This window comes from Gadus macrocephalus, chromosome 16 (assembly GCF_031168955.1).
Source record: "Gadus macrocephalus chromosome 16, ASM3116895v1".
In the NCBI taxonomy this organism is placed as follows: domain Eukaryota; kingdom Metazoa; phylum Chordata; class Actinopteri; order Gadiformes; family Gadidae; genus Gadus; species Gadus macrocephalus.
Genome location: NC_082397.1, coordinates 19,281,953 through 19,306,089, shown reverse-complemented (window position 1 = coordinate 19,306,089; position 24,137 = coordinate 19,281,953). Strand labels below are relative to the sequence as shown.

General features: G+C 40.6%; 3 protein-coding genes across 8 annotated transcripts; 2 read left to right on the top strand and 1 right to left on the bottom strand.

Moving 5' to 3' along the window:
- The first annotated feature begins 646 nt into the window (after positions 1–646).
- akap1b (A kinase (PRKA) anchor protein 1b) lies at positions 647–14,589 on the top strand. 3 transcript variants are annotated; one of them, XM_060075184.1, is made up of 11 exons: positions 647–888; positions 3,580–5,183; positions 6,612–6,736; positions 6,872–6,998; positions 7,262–7,389; positions 8,441–8,618; positions 10,432–10,582; positions 11,596–11,663; positions 12,337–12,410; positions 12,497–12,562; positions 12,659–14,589. In XM_060075184.1, exons 2-11 carry the CDS (start codon positions 3,605–3,607, stop codon positions 12,719–12,721), a joined length of 2,559 nt encoding a protein of 852 aa, XP_059931167.1. In that variant the 5' UTR covers positions 647–888; positions 3,580–3,604; the 3' UTR covers positions 12,722–14,589. The 3 variants fall into 3 exon arrangements, with proteins under 3 accessions (XP_059931167.1, XP_059931168.1, XP_059931169.1); XM_060075185.1 differs by having other exon boundaries at positions 683–1,006; XM_060075186.1 differs by lacking the exon at positions 647–888 and adding an exon at positions 1,061–1,197.
- A 497-nt stretch (positions 14,590–15,086) lies between these two features.
- Positions 15,087–18,017, bottom strand: mrps23 (mitochondrial ribosomal protein S23). Its single transcript, XM_060075187.1, has 5 exons — positions 17,706–18,017; positions 16,888–17,058; positions 16,700–16,777; positions 15,837–15,960; positions 15,087–15,433 (listed from the first exon to the last, which is right to left on the bottom strand). The coding sequence occupies exons 1-5, from the start codon at positions 17,747–17,749 to the stop codon at positions 15,341–15,343; spliced, it is 510 nt and encodes a 169-aa protein (XP_059931170.1). The 5' UTR covers positions 17,750–18,017; the 3' UTR covers positions 15,087–15,340.
- Positions 18,018–19,654: 1,637 nt separating this feature from the next.
- On the top strand, positions 19,655–24,137 carry usf1 (upstream transcription factor 1). 4 transcript variants are annotated; one of them, XM_060076223.1, is made up of 11 exons: positions 19,655–19,775; positions 20,103–20,159; positions 20,269–20,318; positions 20,810–20,922; positions 21,505–21,618; positions 22,312–22,462; positions 22,628–22,715; positions 22,813–22,871; positions 22,975–23,075; positions 23,237–23,365; positions 23,453–24,137. In XM_060076223.1, exons 2-11 carry the CDS (start codon positions 20,152–20,154, stop codon positions 23,540–23,542), a joined length of 903 nt encoding a protein of 300 aa, XP_059932206.1. In that variant the 5' UTR covers positions 19,655–19,775; positions 20,103–20,151; the 3' UTR covers positions 23,543–24,137. The 4 variants fall into 4 exon arrangements, with proteins under 4 accessions (XP_059932206.1, XP_059932209.1, XP_059932208.1 ...); XM_060076226.1 differs by having other exon boundaries at positions 19,711–19,775; positions 20,819–20,922; XM_060076225.1 differs by having other exon boundaries at positions 19,712–19,775; positions 22,628–22,706.

The following is a 24,137-nucleotide window of genomic DNA, read 5'->3' as shown; positions in this document are numbered from 1 at the left end:
TCATTATTCATTTTCCCATACTATTTTTCCCTTAATATGATTCCATTACTAGAGAAGGCCACTTGTTTTAAGATTACATTTTACTAATTTTATATTATGGTTAGTTGTAGTTAATGGTTACACCGTGTGGTTAATTTAAATTGATTGATTGATAGTATAGTACATGCCTATAGTAGTATATGCCTATACTATTGATAGTATAAGCATATATATAGGCATCCATCCTCAAGGTTAGTTAAAACCTCTATAACTTCTCTTCTCCCTCAAACAGCACCTGGTGGGAAGATGAATAGGGAAGCAGGGAAGATACGTGAGCTTCTTACAGAATTACATTCTGCATTGCTGAGAAATGTAGAATGGCTTTAACGAAAAATGTAGGAATTTGTTATTTTGTGGAAGTAGCCTTTTGTCAAAGCTTTAGATTTGCAGCAACCTTTTAACAAAGAACTATTGCACTAGCTTGAAAAACACATTCATGGAAAAAGATTTGCATAAGGCGAATGACCCATATTCAAGGTAAAAAGTAATAAACGTTGATCACAGATATATCCTACCCAACATGTTTAGGTCGAATTTGAAAGAAGTATTTTTGAAATTGCCCACCACGTGTAAATCTATACTTCGTGGTCTTCAAATAATATCTCGCGAGATTCCCTCTGTGTGTGTGTGTGTGTTTGGCGTTTCTGTAAAGGGCTGAACGGGGGCCATGACGGATATGGTTATCGCGATGTTTTTATCAGCTGTTGAGTCTGTTTTTAGAGTCCGCTGCATGTACCGACAACACGTGGGGAAGGTTTTAGGAAGGAGATCTGGAGATACATTTAGTCCGGAATAAAAACTTTGACACAGTTCACACCACCGTGGCGGCATTGAAGACGCTCATAATCTGTGAGTAGCTGGGTTAACGGAATAGCAATAGCTTTGACGTAAAACGTACAACTAAAAATACGACTCGAGAACCTAGTGATGTCATGTCGTTCAATCGTTATGTTGTTAAATGTCAAAGGCAAATCATGGAAATGACTGGGTTTACTGGCTCACCTAACATACTGCATGTAGTGTGTGGGTAACCTCCGTCCTCTGGGTCCGAGCAGGCTCGTATCTGTTACAGCCAAACGTTGCTCGCCTTTCGACAAGCTGCCATCTCATTTTTTAGGAGTCCAAAGCAAATTAAACGGTGATATACTTCTCTGTGCGGTATGTGGCAGTAATTAATTGTCTCTGCTGACCTGTATTGTAGCAAAAAACATACGAGTAGCACTACACCACCTTTACCAAAGCTAAACACCTAGCCTAGCGTTAGGTTCTAAGGCCCGATCTGCCTGCAGAGTGGAGCTTAAATTTGATTTTTTTTACTCTGCAAAGGCGTGTGGCCATATTCGATTCTGTTAAACCTAAAGTTATTTTTTAATGGCTTCTTCTGTAATGGATCCGCGAAATGAAACATGAAGCTAGTTAGCCATACACAAGAGTCTTAAGTGATTTAGGCTGTCCCGAGGCCATGCTATTTCACACAAGACAATTATTTGTCGGCTACGGTCGTGATCAAACAACTCTCCGTCACTTCAATGTTTTAAATGCTGTCTGAGATGTGGTCCGATATGCAAATGTTTGCATCTAAGCTTTTCTCAGTATGGCTGCCCAACTGTAAAGTCTAAAGTGTGCGCTGCGGCCTAGCATGCAGCGTATCCGACCAGTGTAGGTCAAAGTCAGGGTTTCGTAAAGCTGTCATGTAGCCTCTGGTTAAAACCAATTGCACTAACTATTGCCACTGTACGTCGCATTGTATGTTTTATCTGTGGCAATGTGACCAAAGCATCTTAGCTGTTGCTTACTAAAAGCTACCCATAGGATAAAGTTGATGTCCTTCATTTTTATAACACGCCGGCAAAGTGAGTATGATTCTGACTAACGTTGTACCACACAGCATGGTGGCACTTAGACCTTGCTTATGTTGTGGACTCGCATTAGAATTTGGGATACAACGAGAATGTATTTAAAATGCTTGAATCGCGAGTGAGTGGTTTTTGACTTGTGAAGTTAATTCTACGCCCTTGTTATCAATCTGTCTCCAAGGTCGCGGACAGGAACAGCCACACTTTCTTGACCCAAAATGCGAGAAGCGCACGCTGGCAAAGAGGTGGTGGCATTTTAACCTTGCCGAACTTGTCTTAAGGCTATAACATTAAAGAAAGCTATATGTGTTGCATTTCAAATGTTAAACTAACGTGGGACTGTATTCAATTGCAACGAATGAGCTACTACAAAAGTTGGTAGTTATGCTGAAAATACGCCCTTTATCATCAAGCATCCGAAACATTACAGAAGAATACTGCTTATGGCGTCTGCCTGCATTCTAATCACAACTCCGAATCCATATTTTTTTTTACCATTGGACATTATAGGAAAAAGTTACAATGGGGATCAGGATAGCCACCAGAGGAATAAATGAAAGGTGTATATATCTATAAATAATTGGGTACCACTACTTCAACACAGCTCATTTTCTGTAACCAAACCCTGCTAGAAGCAAATGGATTCATTCAAGGTTTAAATGAACTCTCTTGTAGTACAGTTCTTACTAACCAATATATTGATGATTTAATACAATAGCATCTGTAATACATGCTACAATGCCATTTTATCAACTTTGATTTCAAACATATCTTAAGTTGTACAGTCAAGTTATCAAATGTTATCCCAGCAAGGGGATATATAAACAAGGATTAATACAGTATATTAAACGAATGAATCCCCTTTTTGCACAATTAAGATAAAAAAAACTCAAACCCTGCAATTAATTCAAACTTTGTCAAGTTGAATTTTGTGGAATGCTGCTCACCTTCTTTGGTATGGTGGGGCTGGTTCATTATTGAGGTATGGATACAGGGTGAAGGGGGTAAAGATGTATCTGGGCCAAGCCACATCAACGGACAAGCAGTGACATTCAAACGTGTGCAAAGTCACATGTTATAATGCAGTACAATTCTGAAAATGCTACTTAAATTCAATCAAAAAGATAAAAATGCATGTTCTTTATTTGCTTTTATATTATGTCTTAATAAGGAGCCTATATCGTCCAATAGGTGGCAGTAATGAATAGGCATGAATGACTATGAATTGAGAGAGAACACTATGACCTATAGTTTTAAACACACTAACTAAATACAATTCATGCATTTTTTTAAGAACCTCATCACTGCAACCTCAACTAGCTAGTGTGTCTCCATATAATGACGGTTGGTATATAAATCAGGCAGGTTTTTTTGTCAATGCAGAGAAAATTGATGGGGACCATATCTTTTGAAAGGGCAAAGTTTACTTTTTGCGTCCTCTATAGGATGCAGCCAAATGACAATTATTGAATCGCCAAGTCATTAACATCTAGATTTGATAATGGCCATTATAAAGGAAATTAAATGGAGGGCACTGCATCCTACCTCCATTATCTGTGAGATTATATGGCCTATCCAATGGAGAATGATATCATTCAAGGTTGGAGGTCTTTGGCTAAGTGAGATTTGTTTGACTTGTTCAACTATTGTTACTTTGCTAATTGGTACATTCCTCCTCTTTCAGGTGTAGCTGTTAGAGTTCCAAGGAGATGCCTCTGAGGTTCCGCTCGGTAGTTCCCTACACACTGCCTGGAGTGCTGGTGTTGATAGGCAGTTGGTGGTACATCTCAAGAAAGAAAGAGCGAATCACCAGCCACGAAAGCCTTGAAAACATCCCAGTTTCTGTGGACTCCTTAAATTGTCCAACAGAAGGCAGAAATGGTTTCGTTGAAGAAGGTATGGTGTCCCCAACAGATGATGCAGCTCTCGTCTACCAGCATACCAGTAAAGATGGACCTCTTAGCATTGGCAATCAAAAATCACAAGAGGGAAATGCACAGATCTTCATGCCAGACGACAATGCTACACAGGAACAGGAAGCTGCTGTGGCAGCTCTGTACCCTGGTAGTGTTGAATTAGATCCACTGCTCCATTCTAGTAACAATGAAAGCTATGACTCCCATGAGTCAGAGAATGGCTGCAAGGACCCAGAGAAATGTCCACTTTCGGTCTTAAAACTGGAACCAGAGGAGGTTAATAAACCAGTCCCAGATTTAATGGAAGCATCCATCTCACCCTTCCAGTCTGTGCCATTTGACCAAGTTGAGGTAGCCTACTCCACACTTGTACAACTTGTTAATGCCAAGAGGCCTGAACCTGAGGGGGAAGTTGCATTGGAAGAAGTATCCGTGCCCTGTGTGGCACAGCCCTTAAAGGACTGCCAAATTGGCAATGAAAAGGAGATGGTTACAGAAGTCCTCCAGAATGTTACTACATTGGATATAGATTCCAAAAAGATGAGCACACCACTGCACGTTCATCAACACTTAACTAGGGCACCTGTTAATTCAGCTCCTCCAATGTATGCACATATTGAAGTGTCTACTTCTCCATGCCACCCAGATGCTATTGAGCTTTCAGGGCAGCAGCTTTGCAGCTCTGCCAATAAAGAGGAGTTGGAGCTTCTGGCGGCTGGTCTCATTAATGAAGTGATCTCTGCAGCCACCCAGGAGGTCTTCGGTGTTCACAGTTTTCAAGATTCAGAGAATGGGCAACCTGAATCCAGTAGTATGCTGTTGGCTGACATTAGGCCCATCACCGAAAAGCCCATAATGGTAACAAGCCCCACTGTAATTGAATGTGAGTTTAGGGATTCTGCATTCAAGGAGGAGGAAAAAGACAGGATTATTAATGGATTCACTGCCACCGTCGTGTTGGAGCCTTCTACGATTAGTGAAATGGTCGTAGAGAATGCATGGAGTGGCCTAAGGCCAATGATGCCACATTTGATCCAGCTACCAAATCCAGTCTCAAAGGATGCAGTTGACGGCGTTGGAATGACAGAGGGATCTGCTGGCAGCACATGCCTCACAGAGGATGGAAGCAGCAAGAACAACCTCTGCACCAGCCCGCCTTGCAACAAAGGGGATCTGTTCTGTGATATTGACCTGTCGAGACGAACGATCACACTACCAAACCAATTGTCTGAAAAATCCCAAGAAGCAAATGTGCTTGACTTCACAGGAGAGGCTACTCTAGAAGAATTGTGTGAGATAAAAAATCTCAATGGAATTGGTTTAAGGAATGGAACTAACAGGACCGTAGAAACGGAGACTGATCAATCTGGAGGTGAGTTGTGATGAATCTAAATTTGAAAAAGTATTTTAACTCCTGTTTGAGTCAAACTTGTATTGATAATTTTCACTACTTCTAGTTTCTATTTTTCATCTCTCATATCATACTTATCAATGAATTTAATCAGAAGAGTGTTGAATTCGCTGTAAACGGGGTTGTCACTTTCTTCCGTTCTGTTGCATTTGTGTTGTGGTTCATGCATTTTTGTTTCTAATGTGCTTGTTTTTTGAAATGGCAAAGTATTTCGGATAGTGGTTTGTTTGACACGTCTTGGCCAGCGCATATATTAGGGTTTTATAGCATTATATCCGTTTTTTTGTATATTTAGCATGTTTTGGGCCAATTTTATTGTGATGGATATTGTATGTATCATGTAAGGGTGATCTGCGAAAGCATGTACATTTTTAAGAGCAAGCCTTTCATAATGACTGTTTTAAGGCATAAGATTCATGTCATCCATCCAAAAAGCCTTTAAAGCAACTGCTCGCCTCAAAAAGCTTTACATAATTTGAATCGGAGCTAAAGTTATCTACTCCAGTTCTGAATTTTTTTTTTTTTAATAGAGCAAGTGCTGTCACTACCTAAACCCCATTTTTTTGTTTAATGATCATTTCAACTATCTACATTCCAAGCTGTCTCTTACTTGAAGCATACCTGGGTCGTGTTTCAAATGAGAGCCCTCACACCGCACTATAACCACACAGCCATGCAATAGCTTCCAGCACTGCTCAAAACCTTGGTGTGCGTTGCAGCACCAAACATTGAAGCTCTGCTGTGCCGCTTTACATTGAAGCTCTGCTGTAGCCATTTAATACTGACCAAGAGTGGATCCGAAAGTCAGACTTCATCCACACAGCTGATTTTGTGTTGGCCCAACAAAACATGTGCTTTAACCAATGAGACTGTTTCAGAAAAGTTTTCTTGGCTACAACCCTATTTAAGAATGTTACATGGTGGCACACTTTTAAATTGTTTGGGGATAACTCTCGAATCAATTGTATAACTTTTTATTTATTTTTTATAGTCTCTTTTATCACCCCCCCCCCCCCCCCCCCCCCCTTTACGAAAAATGTACCCAACTTAAAACCGCAACCCAAAACCCGTGATATTTATATTTACCGAGCCGTGAATTTTGTGAACACCCCCTAATAGATATAGCAATATAGGCAAAACTTTATATAAAGTATTATTATACTTTATTTAAAGTATAACAATACTATTGATATAGCTCTGTATCATTTCTATCCATTTTGTTGCAAGGAAATGCCGTCGATGTATGAGGAAATATGCTCTAGCTAGCATGTTGTCTCACCAGCTTGAATCCCCAAGTGTTTGGGAGTGTGACACTGCACGTCAAATGCCGTAAATATCGATGTTTGTAGCATGGACAGGCAAGTTACTGATGATTGTGTGCCTTTCCAGGTTCAGATGTGAACAGTATGGACTCTGTGGATAGTGGCTGCACCATGGGGGCAATGGACAGCCAAAGCAACAATGCTGCAGTCTCCAGCTCTGAGCACATAATTTGGGAAATTGAGGTGCCAAAGGTGAGCCTAGACACATGTCACTTGCTGATTTATTTGAGGGGTAGGATTGTGTAAAATTTAATCTTCATCAATTCCATCCTCAAGGTTACCGGTAGTTAAAACCTCTCTCTATAACTTCTCTTCTCCCTCAAACAGCACCTGGTGGGAAGATTAATAGGGAAGCAGGGAAGATACGTGAGCTTCTTAAAGCAAAACTCTGCTGCAAAGATCTATATTTCAACCTTGCCATATACACAAGAGTTCCAGATCTGTCACATAGAAGGTTAGTAAGGAGGGAGCATGCTTCAAATTATTCCCTTCAAATGATAATGTCTTGTAAATGAAAATATGGCATAGTAATTTGTGCCAAATTCAGTGTTTCGTTCCCTTAAAGGTCCAGTGTGTAAATTGAAGGTGTTGAGGTTGCAGTGATGAGGTTCTTAAAAAAATGTATGAATTGTATTTAGTTAGTGTGTTTAAAACTATAGGTCATAGTGTTCTCTCTCAATTCATACAAATTCATTTTTGGTTTGGCTTCCCTTCCAGGAACACAGCAACAAGTTGATAAAGCCCTATCATTAATTGGCAAGAAGTTTAAAGACTTGGACTTGGCTAACCTGTATGCGCCGCCACCATCACCACTTAGTCTTCCATCACTACCAATGACATCCTGGGTAAGACTGGGCTTCCTATATTTCTTAAGTTAATATGTGGAATGTTTGTTTTCATAATCAACTTTGTAAGGGATAATCCACCACTAGGTAGGCTGTCATTGAAAGATAATGCATGGAGCGGAGCTAAGAATCCGGCAAATCCAAAATTGTATCTCTATAGCCTGCCATCTTATCGTTACTGTTAAATATTTCCCCTTCCCAATATCAACAGCCCCCCCCGAGTGACTTCATCCTTTTGCCAGGGTTGCATTAGAACTGTTTATTGTCAAATCCGTCTTGTGCAGCCTAGACCCGTCTTGAACAGTGACGACAGTTAGCGACACAATGATATAACATTTAGCAGCTATTGATTATTTAGTAATTATTTTAAGTCTGTAGGCCCTCATTTTCAGCTTCTAGATCACTACGATTTCTTTCAATCTCAAAGTGCACCGCTGATGGAGCACCATCAGCGGTCCTTGATCGGATGTAGACATTCAAATAATAAAAAATATATACTGCTAATATACTGTATTTATGGTTATAATTGAACAGTTTTCAGATTTTCAGCATTGTACCTATTTTAGTCTCAACACTGCGCTTCCTTGGATCCTTAGCAGGTGACGGAGAGCGAGCTTTAGCCAGCATGTTCTGGTGGTCCAACAACTATTAGTGATCCCATCGCAATACAAGACAGTTGTGCGGCTAGGGGTGGTAACGCACTACTAAACTCATCATGCCATTTGGCAAAACTGCTAACCAACTACACTCAACACTGCTTTCTTAAGAACCACTTGTCCAGACCACTTCTCAGTGGACACACACATACACCCACAATTTGTGATGTCAAACGGATAAATGTTTGTAGAAAAAATGTAAGGAGACACCTACAGACTCATAATTATGTATCTTATTTAAAGCTACGTGGCCCACTCTTGCCTTACAATAAGGGCACAAATTCAAGACATCAGGTGGAACTGGCTAACTTTGTTATTGTAAAACAATTGGTGAATTCGAGATGACCTACAGTTGATGTAACTTTTCATCTGCTTTTTTGTCTTTTTCTAAATAGCTTCTGCTGCCAAGCGGCGTGACTGTGGAAGTGATTGTTGTGAATATTGTATCGGCAGGACATGTCTTTGTCCAGCAACATACCCACCCCACCTATCACGCTCTACGCAGCCTGGACCAGCAGATGTTCCTGTGCTACTCCCAGCCAGGCACTCCGACGCTGCCTTCTCCCGCTGAGGGTACGAACACATGCATATTGGTATTCATTGGACTTCCTGATATTGATAGTATTGCTTTCACAATGTGTTTTGTTCCCAACCGGATATATTTGTATATACTTTGTAATTTACTACGGATCGCAATTGCATTGTCCATAAGTGGTCGTCTTGTCAGGGTTAAAATCTTTGGCAGCTAGTCCGCCTGAGCAAAATCCCTACCACCGAAGAGTTAATTGAGAAGGCCTCAAATACAACTAGTACGGTTCTTTTTATGGAACAAAAGTAGGATCAGATTTGAGGCATATGACGAATACTCAATTTAAAGGCCCACTATGCAAGATCGGGCATTTCTTCGCTGTTTTCTTGGTTTGCAACGCACTTTTCTCTACACAGCGCCCCCTCCAGCTTCAGAATTAGATATTTTACAACACAGTCGTAACAACTCGTTGACGACCCTTCCCCATGCACTTCTACGCTAGCCATGTGCATTTGTTTTCAAAGAAGCCGGCGAATGCGTGGAGCCATGTCCGAAGTAGATGATCATGAAGTGTAGACAAGGTTATACATTTTTTAAACGGTGTATTTGTATTGCAATAAACATAAATCCATCCTTTTTTATAGTTGACTGGATTTATATCCTAGATTATAATTGTTTTATTTTAGGTTGAACAGAACAATCAGTGTAAGAGTGTTGGCCAACATAATAATCTAAATAAACAAGAACCAGGATTCGGGGATTCAGCCTGTATCTGGGGGACGAGACAGACGAACAGCAAAACACCCGTGGAAACAAAGGAAAGGAAACATACAGGGCTCACAACAAAACGGTCGAGAAAACACAGTTTTACAGTGCTCACAACAAAATGGTTGAGCAAACACATTAGTACAGAGACTATCAACATCAAGAATACCACGAGCAACACGGCCAAGTCGGCGTCTGATTTGCAGTCTTTTTCTTTCAGTTCACGCTATTCTTGAAAAGCTTGGCCAACGTTTACTCGTGTCTGGCCTCTCTGTCTGTCAGTCTCCCTTTTCTCCTTCTGTTCCTCCGACATTGGGTTTCTCTGTCTCTTTTTAGTCGGCTGATCTATGATGAATGTAACAATCCCTTAGTTACTTGTGTTTATATCGAGCCGGTTCCGTGTTTGGGGGTCTGTGCCGTAAAGCAATTCGTTACTTCGCGAGACCCGAGACTCCCGCGAGAGTGGGCGGCGGGTCGCCGGCAGTAACCTATTCCCTTTCTCCGCCAAGATGCGCAAGGGGGAGTCGAAACAACGAACAATCGAACAAAAATGTATAATAGAACCATCGCAATGACTCTTAGCCTGTTATATTAAGGTAAGTCAAGCCATAAAAGTTGCATAGTTCCCCTTTCACTCGTGTCTGATCTCTTTTCTGGTCCAACTTCTTTTTATTCTTCTTTTGTTCCACCGACAGTCGCCTCTTGGGTCCCTTATCAGTCGATTGATCCATGATGAATGCAACAATTGCCTCGCAACTGGCTGTTTATATCTAGCCGGTGCCATGTTTGGGTGTGTGTCTCTGCCGTAAAGCATTTTCGACACTACAATCTGACTACATTTTCGAGGCGCGATTGGATACTTCCGCTGCGTCACATCCGGATTGTGTCGGTCCAAACAGAGCAAGTTGCATATGCGCTTTTTCCTTGGAGAGGTGACATGGGGCAATGACACACCCACCAAACGACCCAGAAATGGATGCAGGACCATCAGAATAACTCTCAACCTGCATAATTAAAGTAATTTTGGCTAAAAAAGTTGCATAGTGGGCCTTTAAAGGCCAAAAATGCTGATATGTTCTTGTCCTGTTTTAGTTGGAGTAATCTGTGCAGCACCATCGGTAGAGGGGGCCTGGTGGAGGGCTCAGGTCATCACCTTCTACAAAGAGACAGATGAAGTGGAGATCAGATACGTGGACTATGGTGGATATGACAGAGTCAAGATCGACACACTCCGACAAATAAGGTAAGTTTATGCAGGAGCATTGGTCAAAGGCTGGTTGAAAGGTTACCATCCATTTAAAGGACGGCACACATTTGCTCCTCATGAAATGGCCGGTAGCAGGTTGACTCCATTTCTGCTTTGTTATTCCTTTGTGCCGTTTCCCAACTCAAAAGTACACTGTGTTTCTGACCTCAAATACGACATGATGTGGTATCGATTAGGGCCCGACCAGTTCATCGGCCTGCCGATTTAATCGGCCGATTACAACCGATTTTTTATTTTTTTTTATTTTAGAAATGTTATTGCGCTTAGTATCCTGCAGATTGCGCTCCTACTCGCCTTGCTAACTAACAACTTTAGCTGGAGTAAAAAAGAGGAGATTGAATTTTACCGTACAACATGAAAGCACGCTCGCTCAGGCAGCTGCGCGCTCACCTCACCAATGTACACAAGACGCGTTGTTTGAGCATGTTGTGCCTGTTTTTCTTTAGGTCCCAGGCCATGTTAATTTTTTATACTGTAGACTCTAACGGTGAGACCATACTGCTCAGCACGCACTTGTTAGTCACTGCTCACGAGCGCAGCACATTGGGAGTTATTTATTTATTTTACATTTTACATTACACTCATTTTTGACTGTAAATGTATTCTAAATCCCTCGAAGGTTCGGCATTCAATTCACATATTCGTCAAAAGTGTTTAAAGTATATTTAAGGTATCAAAAACTACGTTTTATAGGCTTTTTTTTGTTTTGTTTTTAATCGGCCGATTAAATCGTAATCGTAAGTTTTCTCTGAAAATAATCGGCATCGGCACTCAAAAATCTATATCGGTCGGGGCCTAGTATCGATCTTTACAGAGCTTCTGGCATTTATACTTCAATGAGTCGCAATGTGGAACTGCAAATCCAGCGTTGGTTTTAAAGCCAAACTGAAGTGGCCACAAAATGTTTATCTGATACACAATTAACAATTGTAGATTAAAAAATAATTCAAAAAGATAAATAACATTGTTGCATTTTTTTTAATTTTCAGGTCAGATTTTGTAACATTACCGTTCCAAGGTGCTGAAGTATTGCTCGACAACATCGCTCCTCAGCCAGGTATGTCAACATTATGGTTATCTCATTAAACAAATATCTGTAAAACCGCCAGGATGGGGTTGTAGCATCTTTCTGACACGGCCAGAACTGGACAAGGGTTAAGCCCCTGTGGATCAGCCACGTCCTCACGCTCTAGCCTCAGCGTAAGTCAATGAGGCCAACTGGAAATATACAATGCCCGTATGACATTTAACTGTTAAACTGTGATTCTGAAAAGAGTATAAATTACAACGAAATTCTTAAAGATACAAGTGTGTTGATTTGTTAAACGTTTGAACGAAAGCTAACGGTAAAAATTGACCAAGTTACAAAGTCTGAATGGTCAGCGACTGGGCGGACCTCCCGTTGACTTTCGTTGTAAAAAATATTTTAAAAGAATATCTTAAAAAGTTACAAATATTTTGAATTGAAGCACGCGATTCCAATCTAAACATTTTAAAATCGGAATGGAGTCTCTGGGTAAAAATTGTGGAAGGAGATGGGTCCCAAAGTTTGTAGAAAATATGAAAGAATAAAACCTAAGAAGAACAATAGTTGAGCGCTGCATGCGACACTCGGCTAATATTAAAGAAAACTACTTTCAAACAGTGTAGACTAACAAGCCTATTAAAACCTGTTTATAACTTGTTCCACTCTGACTGTGATTTCTACTGTACTCATGACTCTTTAACAGGAGAGGATAGATTTTCGACAGAGGCCAACTCTACGCTTGAGGAGTTGACTAGAGGGGTGGCCCTCCTTGCACAGGTGAACATTGATGCTTCAACTAAAAGTTTCTGCATTCTTACGCCGATGTCCAAAAACATACTGACTGTATTTTTGCTTTGTCAAAGGTTTCAAACTATGACAACAACACAGGCCTGCCACTTATCCAGCTGTGGAACATGGTTGGAGATGAGGTATGCGGCCCAATGAAACTGCTACTCTAGGTCTATCTACCTAAAATGTATTGACACTGAAAAATAACAAAAATAAAATCTCCCCCTCCTATCTAGCTCGTTTCGATTAACCGCACACTGGCAGAGAGAGGATGCAGCACTTGGGTTGACAGCTTTTGATCCTGGCTACACTCCAAGGCACCAAATTGATGATACAGAAAACTTTTGGACATGCAAAATACTGTTTTGTGTTTATTTTAATTTTTTTGGGAGTGATGTATATGCTACCTGAAACCAAGCACTGATTCCGAGTAAACGCTTATTTTTTTTTCGCACTCATCCTTCACAACTTTAAACTTCAAGAGTAAAATGGTGCTTGTAAAATAAAAAAAAATCGATATTGTAACAAAAATAAAAGGTAATGTGACTGCTTTCTCTCCGTCCTATTTAAGTCTCCCCCAAGGCCTCAGTAATGATTGAGCATCAAATGATCATGATCTATGGTTTCTAGCAAACATGCCTTTTTCCTCACTGTATCTTGCTTTGCAGGTTAATGTCATTTTAATGCAACATAACTCATCAAAAAAAGATTGGGGGTGGCACGTTGGTCTTTGAATGTTAACGGCACACTTTGTCAAGCGTTTATTAACTTTACAGTTCAGTTGTTTGTTAATGTTAAACTTGTTCAGAGTTTTTCCATTCAATTGTCTTCCTTCTCTTTCTAATGATTGCAATCTAGGAGTGGCACAAATGGTGACATCACAGATGTCAGATAAAATGTGTTAATTTCATCCACTGCAGGAGCCATACTATAGAGATTTGTGGACCTAGGAAGAATGAGCCTCATCTGGTTAGCTCTCATAAAAATGCTAGGCTTTCAAGAGCCTTTCTATTCCCATTTATCTAAATTTGCTTGAACAGTTCATTTGAGATTATTTTTAACCGCAGACAAAAGAGGTGTTAATATGCCTAGTTTACTGAAGCCTGATACATTTACACAGTCCATGCCATATCTTCAGTTTGCATGTGAAATCGAGAAGAGCTGGCAATCCTTTTGACATAATAATTTACAATATACATTTCAAGTTACGTGTACATTCAAAGAACTAGAAAGGGATGGCTCATGTTAGCGTAGCGACACAAATTTTGCAAGTTTGCGGCCTAACACAACTCCATGTCAAAGCCAATCCACATTGTTATTCAAGCAAAGGGGAGATGGCTTTGTCAACGTTACTACATACCATGATATACAGTATATATCACACTGAGTCTCACTTTGGATAACCGCAACAAGCCCATAGCCTTGGGCTGTTAACGTATTATCCATTAGTGCGCCAGCAGCAATTCATTTTATTTTGGGTTGTAAGCCCAGTCTCACAAATTAGTCTAGGTAGTTTAAGATACACTGTTTATTGCAGTTTATGGTAGATGAGCTTAATGGGAATGCTAGTTATTTTCTAAAATAAAAGGCAGTCGTTTTTTGGATAACATAAAATGAGTCTCTAACTAGGGAAACTGGTCATTCATACTGTGCCCCAAATGTCGATGCTTGGCAGATGTAATGTAAATGTGTTAATCAATTGGGACAACGGTTTTTAATTTCAGTGATATGGGGCTCTCAATTTATTTAAAAATGTCTAGACCTGTGTTGCTTTCCCCCTGACACACACACTCTGATGCGCTATTACCCAAAGCCTACTGCCAATGCAGTTCTATCCACTGAATTTTTTTTCATGCGAAATCAACCTAGAACTGTTGACATTGTTAGTTTTGGTGTAAATAATGAAATTTAACTATACTTTTGTATAAAAGCTGTATTCTAAAGGGAACATTTTTCTGTTTTGCCCCTGCCTTGAAGCTACATGTTTTTCATTGGCAGCACTGGTTTTAAGTGTGTACTTGGTTAGACACTGTAATCATTTGATTATTTAACTGTTTCCAGCTATGTTGACCAGAAGCATTTATCATACATGTACAGGTCATTTCTGCTAGGCTCATTTGATTCCTGGTTGTACAGATGAATTTAAAAATAAAAAGTATCAAGATAATGGTGTCATTCTTGAAAATATGACGTTTCAGCCCTACAAAGGTATTGAACCTTGTTTGCCTCTGAAAGGCCCTGGACACACCCAAATCCAAACTGAAAATATCCACAAATCAGCAAATGTTCATCCATCAGTTTGAAGATTTTGTTTACTAAGACAGTTCTGGTTATAACAGCTAGGCCTTTATTTCGCTCATCAGATATCTGTACAGGATTAAATGGGCATGGTTGCAGTATCGTATGGAGAAGAGTGATAGCTCCCTGTTTTTTTGCCTCTTAATGAACCATGCTGTAGGAGCTATCCATGGCTGGCTGTTATGTTCAGATCATATATATTTGACAATCTACATTTAAGTAGAAACCAATGATTCTAGAATGCATTGATAGATTCAATAAAACATTCGTTTTGGAGAACGCATAAAATCACTTAAACATGGATAAGGACTTGTATAAGTACTGCTTACAATTTAAGTGTCCATTGAAATGCTTAGTCAACTGCAATAATGTCCATAAAAAATGCTTTATTTGTATACATGTCCTTAAAACAGACATTGTAAGATAGCGATATTGCGATAATGTCTTGACTGGCCACTTGGTGCTCAAATTTTGTTGAAATTCTGTACATTGAAAACCACAAATGAGTTTAAACAGTGCCCATCTTCATCTAGCATTCATCATAATACTTGGATCACAATTATCAGTAATAAAAAAAAGAATAACAATGAATGGAGATGTCCATGTATGGGTTCCTTCGATTACTGTTTCTCAGCTGCACTGCCCGACTGCTGTTCTGCCAGCATGTCTGTCAACTTTAACTCCAGCACGGGATCTCTGTACTCAGAGGACACCTGCAGGGTAGAAACATTAACAAGAGATGAAAAGGGAAGTGAGAAGGAGAATTCATATCAGTTGGAAATGTAATGTAATGGCTCAATTATATTAATGCAAAGAATGATGACTAAATATAGCTCCAAATGTGTTTTTTGGTAATATATAATCATAATAAACCTGGAAGCATGTTATGCTAATGCTGCTACTTCATGCCTCAAACATATGAAGGTTTACCATGGGGAACATGAGGCACTGCTTTTATCATAAAAAGTAAAAATACAAGATGGAATCATGGTCCCTATTTTTTGTACCGAAATGTAGTCAAATATATACACAAGCCTGATGCGCCAACCATGGTATTGTGGGAGGAATCGTAACTAGCGATGTGAGTTGCAGCGCATTATCAATTCAAAACCTCACCACAGGTGCTCCTTTTCTCCTGAGCACAAGGCCCTCTGCCAGCAGTATCTTGCCAGTCTCTTCAAACAGAGCAGACATGTCTATCTCTCCAAGACTTTCAAGCCTTGAATACGTTTCCAAAAACCTTTGGATTGAAAAACAAAGTACCAATTAACAACATTAATACTTTTGAGTGTGAAGCTGCAAGAATAACTGTAATTTGTCACCAATGATCAGCATGTTTATTAATCTATGGGAAGGCATACGGTAAGCAGCCTGATCACATCTATATAATGGTCATTACCTACTTTTACCAATAACTTAGTAACTTCATTTTTAATTGGTAGTAAATCAGTCATAGGCCCACCAAATTAATGGAAATAACTATTAGGGGTGCTATGAAAAACGTAGGAACTCTATTGCATTCGTAACTATTTTGTCTCAAACGGTTAAAAATTTGGCAAGGTTGTAGAACTTGTGAAATAAGTAAGTGAATCAAAAGGATGGGCCAGAATTACCCATAGTTGGCGCTATAATAAGGCCTGGAAATTCAACATTTCAACAGGCTGCCATTACCAGTAGTATGCAATAATCATGAAACTTTGTACACATGCACCATTCATTGCAATGACCATAACTTGACCAAACGCCAAAACACTCAAACTGATTTGGTGCCGGAGGTGGTGAAAGCTGCAAACTAGGCACACATGTACCAGGTGACTTTTGGACTATATGGTCTTAAATCCATAGCAATACCATAGACCTACATTTTTGGCAAAAGACCTACATTTATTATATTTTTGCCTTTATTCCTATATATGTTTAAAGATATAAGGTAGGGTTAGGGTTTCTAATTAATACAATAATTACAAATTCTTACACACCTTTGACATGCTGAGGTATAATTTGATTTGGAGAGGTCAAGAAGTCTGGGCCCAGTCCCATACATTTCGTAGAATTTCCTTTAAATGATAATTCACAATTAAAACAAAATGATGGTGTAGAAACTGAAGAAGTAAACAAAAATACAAAAGTCATGATGTTTCTATGCAATAAATACAATTCTACTTACGCTCTTATCTTGTCCTCCTCATAAAATATATCAGCCACAAATTCATCTTTCTTGTAAAAGCCATACTGTGGCTTCACATAGACGGGGTCTTTCTTGGGTGGGAAAGCCTTGAATACCTCATACCAGGTGGGTGTGTCTTGGATGACCCCAGAGCGCATCAGATCTCGAACTCTAAATCGGAAAACACATGTTATCAACAGCAATATAGAGTAAAGTGAGTAAAATGGTAAAGAATGAAGTGTAAAAACAATAATAAAATATTAAATTATCCCATATTTAAATATGGAATAATAGTTTTCTGAAATGTTTTCCATGTCTCTTTTAAGTTCAAACTGTTCCTAGGATGGATTGAGAAAAGTAAAGAAATACTGATATAAACACTCCAAAAAGTGACCACGTTTACCTCCGTTGGCATAAAGGAAGTGGAAAGACATAAAATCAACAAACATGGCGGCCCCCGTGTTCCGGCTATAAATTAGCGATAACGAATACAATCAAGCTTAAAATTACGAATATATAAAGACTATTATACAATTCAAATGTTGAACTATAACCACAAAATAAAACAGCTTAATATTCGCCAACATGATACTATTTCACCACGTGATATAGAGTGACAGTGTTGGACACGGCGCTTCTAACGTTAGTATTCTAAAAACAGAAAGTACAGAGCCATTCATCTTAAGCCATAATTATTTAATAATTATGAGTCCGTTTTACGATCGGAGTATTCAATGAATACAGAAACCGAACAGACTACCAGACAAATATGTCATTGCAAAATTATGTTTCAACCAAATACATCTTATAAGTCCTACCGTGTGAATACTGTTCCAAACTTCTCGAGCCTACTGCCAGCCATTATAATTGTAACCTTCGCCCGAAAGACGTCGTAATAGCCGAAATATGAAACAAACTCTTGGCTTTCACTATGCGAGATCCAGCATCAACCATCATAAGAAGGTCACTACCAGATCCGTACTGCGCATGTGTCATGGCTATCACTTTACGGCACCTCTCCCGCGTAACAAACAGCTGTGTTCGAAATCGTTCCCTATTCACTCACCTACTATTCCCTATATAGTGTGCATGATATAGTGCACTATATAGGGAGCGAACAAACGAGAATTCGGACACTACGCTGAACCTTTCTAAACGTCATTTGCGTCAGTAAATGCGCCGGGTATTTGTGTGACGCATACAGAAGCGCTGACATCATTTAAACAAAGGCACTCATGAGGAAAGCTGGAGGTTGCATTGATGTTGAGTGTTACATTTCCTTGATCAAGTTTTCTTTTTAATAATTTTGAATAACATTTTCTATGTTAAATCCCAAATAAATTGTTGTCATTTCTAAACGAAAGCCGGAGACTCCATCATTAAATGTATACTTTTTCGCGGTTATTCAGCTACTTCTCCATTGTGGTATACGAGAGTAACATGTAGGGAACTATGTGCACTAAAATGTATTTTAAATCCACTATATAGTGAATAAAATTTACCACTGAGAATTCGAACACCACTACAAATTGGTGAGCACCCTATATAGTGCACTATATCCGTGATAGGGAACGATTTCGATCACAGCTAATATTAAAACATATCAGGGTAGAGTTGTGTGGAAGATATCCGGGTGGATTTGGAATAAAAAAAAGTGTTGATTGCGTAAAACTGAGTTTGTCTTGTTATTAAATAACAACACGTGAGTCTATCGTTTCTTGCATGAATGTGAATGGTTGGATTGACACTTGTAACTGTAGTTAAAGGAATATTACCGGATAAAACACTGACCCTCACTGAGGGCCCTCCTGGTAAAGACCGACTGTAGCTAGGGGCCCTCCTGGTAAAACAGACCGTAGCTAGGGGCCCTCCTGGTAATGACGGACTGTAGCTAGGGGCCCTCCTGGTAAAAGCAGACTAGCTAGGGGTTTTACCAGACTCCTGGTAAAACAGACCGTAAGTTTGAGCAATGCATTGGAGCTGAATGATTTACCCTGATCACTTTTGTCCCCTCACAGACAACAAAAGCCAAAGGCCCCTTGCGACCCCAAAGATCAAGTGCCATATACATAGGTGCATAGACTGTGTGCCCAGTTCATAATGACCATGTTTATACCTCTGCAAATGTTCCTAAACTAGCACACTTTACATAACTGACAAGTTTGCAATGTTTCTGTACATATTGCCATACTATGCAACTGGATTGAGATAAAATAACTAAAATAACTAAAAGGCTCCAACAACAGTTTGCAGTGTTGAGACATATCTAGCGTCCTCAGATAAGCAGACCGTTTAACTCAGTGGTTAAGTCCTACGACCTCATGCTCTTGTTGGTGATTTCTTCCTTCACCCTGTTCTCATCCCAGGCTAGTGGAGAAAATATATATTTCCACAATTAAACGCTTCTGTTACCCTGTAACCAAAGTTTTATTAGTGATAAATAACAATAACCATTTTATTTTCCTTCATTTTATTTATTTATTTGTGTGTGCTACAGTGGGCCTAGATAGCTATAGCCTTCACGTTATCTTCCTTAAAAATGCCAATGGTTTATATTCAAAATTACACTTTTAAGAAACTGTTAATTTAACACTGTAAAAATGGGGCTGCAGGTTGAGATCGGTGAACGTCATGTTTCATAAAAACTGACCCAGGATCCGAGAGCTCTAGTGGACGTCATGTTTCAAAAAGACTGAACCAGGATCCGGGAGCTCTGGTGGACGTCATGTTTCATAAAGACTGACCCAGCTTCCCAGAGCTCTGATGGACGTCATGTTTCCTAAAGACTGACCCAGGATCTGAGGACCTCGGCTCTTCCGTGTTAGATCGACCGCGCATGCGCGGTTCTTTGGTCTGTTGACAAATACCGGGGGAGGGACCACTGCGCCGTGAGTACATCTTTGTTCACTCTACTCTCTTTTCACAATAATTTCCTTATTTTGATTATATTCTATAAATCGATAACTATTTTAATGGATATATTTTGACTGGACCCCGAACCCAACCCATTGTAAAGCTAATCTAAAGAAAATAGCTTTGTTGAACATCTGCAGGAACCGCTGGGCCGAGTAGCATCGGATCCCGTAGCAGTAGCCTTACATCGACATGCTCCTGAATGCACAGGGGACCTACACTACCCATTTACCTCCGCCTTACCGGCTACAAGTTCATCCAAAGCCTCATCCTTTTTCTTTTCCAACTTAATGAACTTTCAGTCAGTCGCTCGAGTGAGTAAAGGTGGTCTCCTCTATTAAGACTGCAGACATGAAAAGGTACGTATATTAACTATTGATTACAGTATAACCCAAAACCATTCACAGTTAATCACTTGTTGGACTATAGAGTTGTAGGCACAATTGTAGTATTTTTGTTTGCTTGCAGCCAACAGAAAAGCCCTGACCCAGACGGCAGTGTTTCCGTCAACGACGAGGGTAAAACCAATGTACACAACATGTTGTTCACTTCCCTGCTGATGGGACGTGTTTGATGATGGGACTGTGTGATGCTTTTGGGTCTGTGTGTGATGCTGGGACTGTCTGATGCTAATGGTACAGTATGATGCTAATGGGACAATGTGTGTGACTGGGACTGTGTGTGATGCTTATGGGACTGTGTGTGGTGCTGGGATTGTTTGTGATGCTAATGGTAAAGTGTGTGATGATGGGACTGTATGTGATGCTAATGTGACTGTGTGATGCTAATGGGACAGTTTGTGATGATGGACAGTGTGTGATGATGGACAGTGTGTGATGATTGGACTGTGTGTGATGCTGATGGACTGTGTGACGCTCATTCGTCTTTGTGTGATGCTTAGTAGACTCTGTGTGATGCTGATTGGCTGTGTGTGATGGTGGACGGTATGTGATGCTGATTGGCTGTGTGTGATGCTGATGGATTATTGATGCTCCGCTCTGTGGGTCAGGGTCAGCAGCCACCGCAGAGGACCACACGGCCATCGCCACTATTCAATCTGCGACCACGTTCTCCGATCAGCCAATCAAGTATCTATTCAAGACGGAGGGGGCAGGAGGACAGGTAATTAGAATGGTTCTCCTGTATGTTAAAGAAAGAAAATAATTTAGCATGCCACATTAAATGATTTGAGGGAAGATTAAATACAATAAAAAATACTTTGATACAGCACACCATAATAATGATCGAAAGGCATCAAACTTTTGACATGACTAAATGATCATGTGTTCTTGCATATGTGAATCGCTTGCCATCTATCGGTTCCTCCGGCACTGCTGAAGTCGACCATGCAAGGGTCCTTCTGGTGGGCATTTCCCACAAACCCCCTCTTTTACTGAAACCATATATTTACAGATTCCAGATACTCCCGTAATCATTTAAATGGTATTCTTGACTGATTGCAGCCTGCGGGCTATAAGTGCGCCGGGGGTGTTAGACTATTCTGATATAGCGCCTTGGGCACACCGCTACGTATGAAGGCCAGTGCTTTGTCATGGCAATAGGCTGGGCCAACACACGGTTTGATCTGGTCGAAAGGATAACAGGCCTCAGCTGAGAACAGCCGGCCAGCTTCCAGGTTAGTAGGACGACCCTGTCTGGTATACCATCAGTCTAACTGTTGTTGTTGTTGTCGTGGATTCCTAGGTCACCTACCGAGTGATCCAAGTGTCAGATGGCCAGCTGGAGGCTCAAGCGGACGGGGGGGCTGCTGTCAACCTGGTCACTGGCTTTCCTGCGGCCACGCCGTCCGTCACACAGGTAGGACGGAGGGAACCCAGGGGTTTACCATCGCTGAAATGCAATGACCTACATTTATACAGTGAGCAGACGCTTCATTTGAGTGTCTCTCTATTTTTGCTTAAATTCCAAGACATACGTTTCTACGTTTGTATGTTTGTGAGTCACTGACTTACAAACATGTCCGGATGGAAATGCAATTGCAATGGTCTTCGGGGATTAATAATGAAGTGATGGCTCTTAGTGTTTGCAGACAATATATCATGGTAAGCTAGCTAGTGCCCTCCCGGGGCCTAATAATATTTTTATAAATTAACATTCACTTTCATAATTGTTTGCAGCTGTGTTTAGTTCATACTTTCCCAACGTTGAACAGACACCACCAAGTAAAGGCCGCCCACGTGGGCCTGTACACAGCGGCATGCACACCAAGTGGTCCGCAGACAGGGCGGACGGTCTTCATTGTTGCTCAGGACAGTGGATCAATAGATCTTTACTGGACAATAGCAACATATTTGGATAGACCGTATACAGCCGATAGACAATCTATTCTGAATATAGATAGACAATATAGAAGTCATTAGCTGGAATATGTGAATGTTAATAAAACAAAAATGTCAAATTATTTGGCAAGCACTAGGATGGAGAGGTGACCATGTTGTAATCAGCTGAACATGTCTGTATGGTTTAATAAATAAGTCCCTTTCTTTTCAGGCTGTGTTCTCTCAATCTGAAGGGGTTGAAGGAGACGGTACAGAGACACAGTACACTTACTATCCTGCCACCATTGCTGATGCCACAACGGGCACCATGGTTACCACTGTACAATCGTCGGACACGTTGCTGGGTCAGACCACACCTGCAGGTGATTAAAGGGGTGGTCGTTAACAGCAGCAGCTGGGTGTACGTTCCAGCTAGAGAGCCTTGTTTCACTCGGCCGTTTGTCATCTAACGCACGGTCGATACGGAATAGGTATTCCTTCAGTTGTGTATCTTCCACACATGTCCTCCTGTGCACTGTTCTTCACAGGACAGCTGTACGTGATGATGTCACCCCAGGAGGTTTTGACTGGAGCCAATCAGAGGACGCTAGCACCACGCACACAGCCGTACATTGCGTAAAAATGACCCTTTAACAAAATTCAAATAAGCCTATATATAGGTGGACCTTTGAATGTGAGAGACGTTGATGAGCTGATATCTGTCGTTCTGCAGAAAACAGGAGGCTCCCCGGGCGTCCAGGGATGAAAAAAGACGCGCACAGCACAATGAAGGTGAGGCTCTGCTCCTCCAGACTCAAGCCTCCACAGTTCTGGCTAGGTACATATTCAGGTAGACGGTGGCCATGATAACTCCTTTTTGTGGTCTTCCTTACAGTTGAGCGCAGGCGAAGAGACAAAATTAATAACTGGATCGTGCAGCTGTCAAAGACAATCCCAGACTGCACTGTGGACTACACCAAGACGGGCCAGGTGAGCGTAAGTTATCACCAATATTTCACTCTGCATGTTGGGCTAAACATCCAGCGACCCACAATCACAAGCATGTGGTGGGGCACTAGCCAACGTTTACACTTTCTTCTTTTGGAACTCAAAATCATGGTTGCCTAAATAAGGAGATATCTCGTACTGTGTTGCAGAGTAAAGGGGGAATATTGTCCAAAGCCTGTGATTACATCAAGGAGCTAGGACAGAGCAATGACAAGCTCAGAGAAGACATAAGCACTCTGGACCGGCTCAAGATGGACAACCAGCTCCTACGGCAGGAGGTACAGGCCAGCTATGTCACGCTTTGAGAGATGGTAAACCCTAGTAAAGTAGTAATGTTCATGCTCTGCATTGTTGCTTGTTTTCAGGTGGAGGACTGGAAGGCCAAGAACCAGAACCTGAGGAACCTTCTGAGGCAGCACGGCATTGTGGGAGCATCCAACACTGACCCCCAGTGAAGCTGTCGGGCCAACAGCTGTGGTGGTATATTGGACTGTTTGGGCCAAATCAATATTAAAATGCGTTTATTTACCTTGACAGACCAAGTGTGCATGAAAGGGTAAGGAACGAAAACTAGGATCGTTTTTAAATACCTATAACAGAAATGCACCCCCAATTACATTTTTATGCATTAAATATGAAATCAAAGGATCTACTACACATTATAAACACTTTAAAATGGATAATAAATGTTTATCTTGTAGCCTTTTAAATGCCTACCACAACAGATATGCTACGATGGTTTTGTCAAAATTTAATAAGCTCTTATATGAACAATTTTCATGTACAAAAAATGTCTTGGTTGTATCTCAATTCTCCAGAAGGTTTTATTCTCTGTGGGTCAATTCCTTTTTTCTATTATTTTCAGTTTGACACTGATAAATTATGTCATCCAAGTAAGAGTTACCTGGCTTCTTTTGTATCACCAAGCCCAGCTGGAGACTAGATTAATTGCATTGCAACAATGTAACTAACTGAATGAAATGGTGTTTGTAAGCATTGCATTGTAGGACGCCTATGTATGTCTTTATACAAATAAAAATGAATAACATA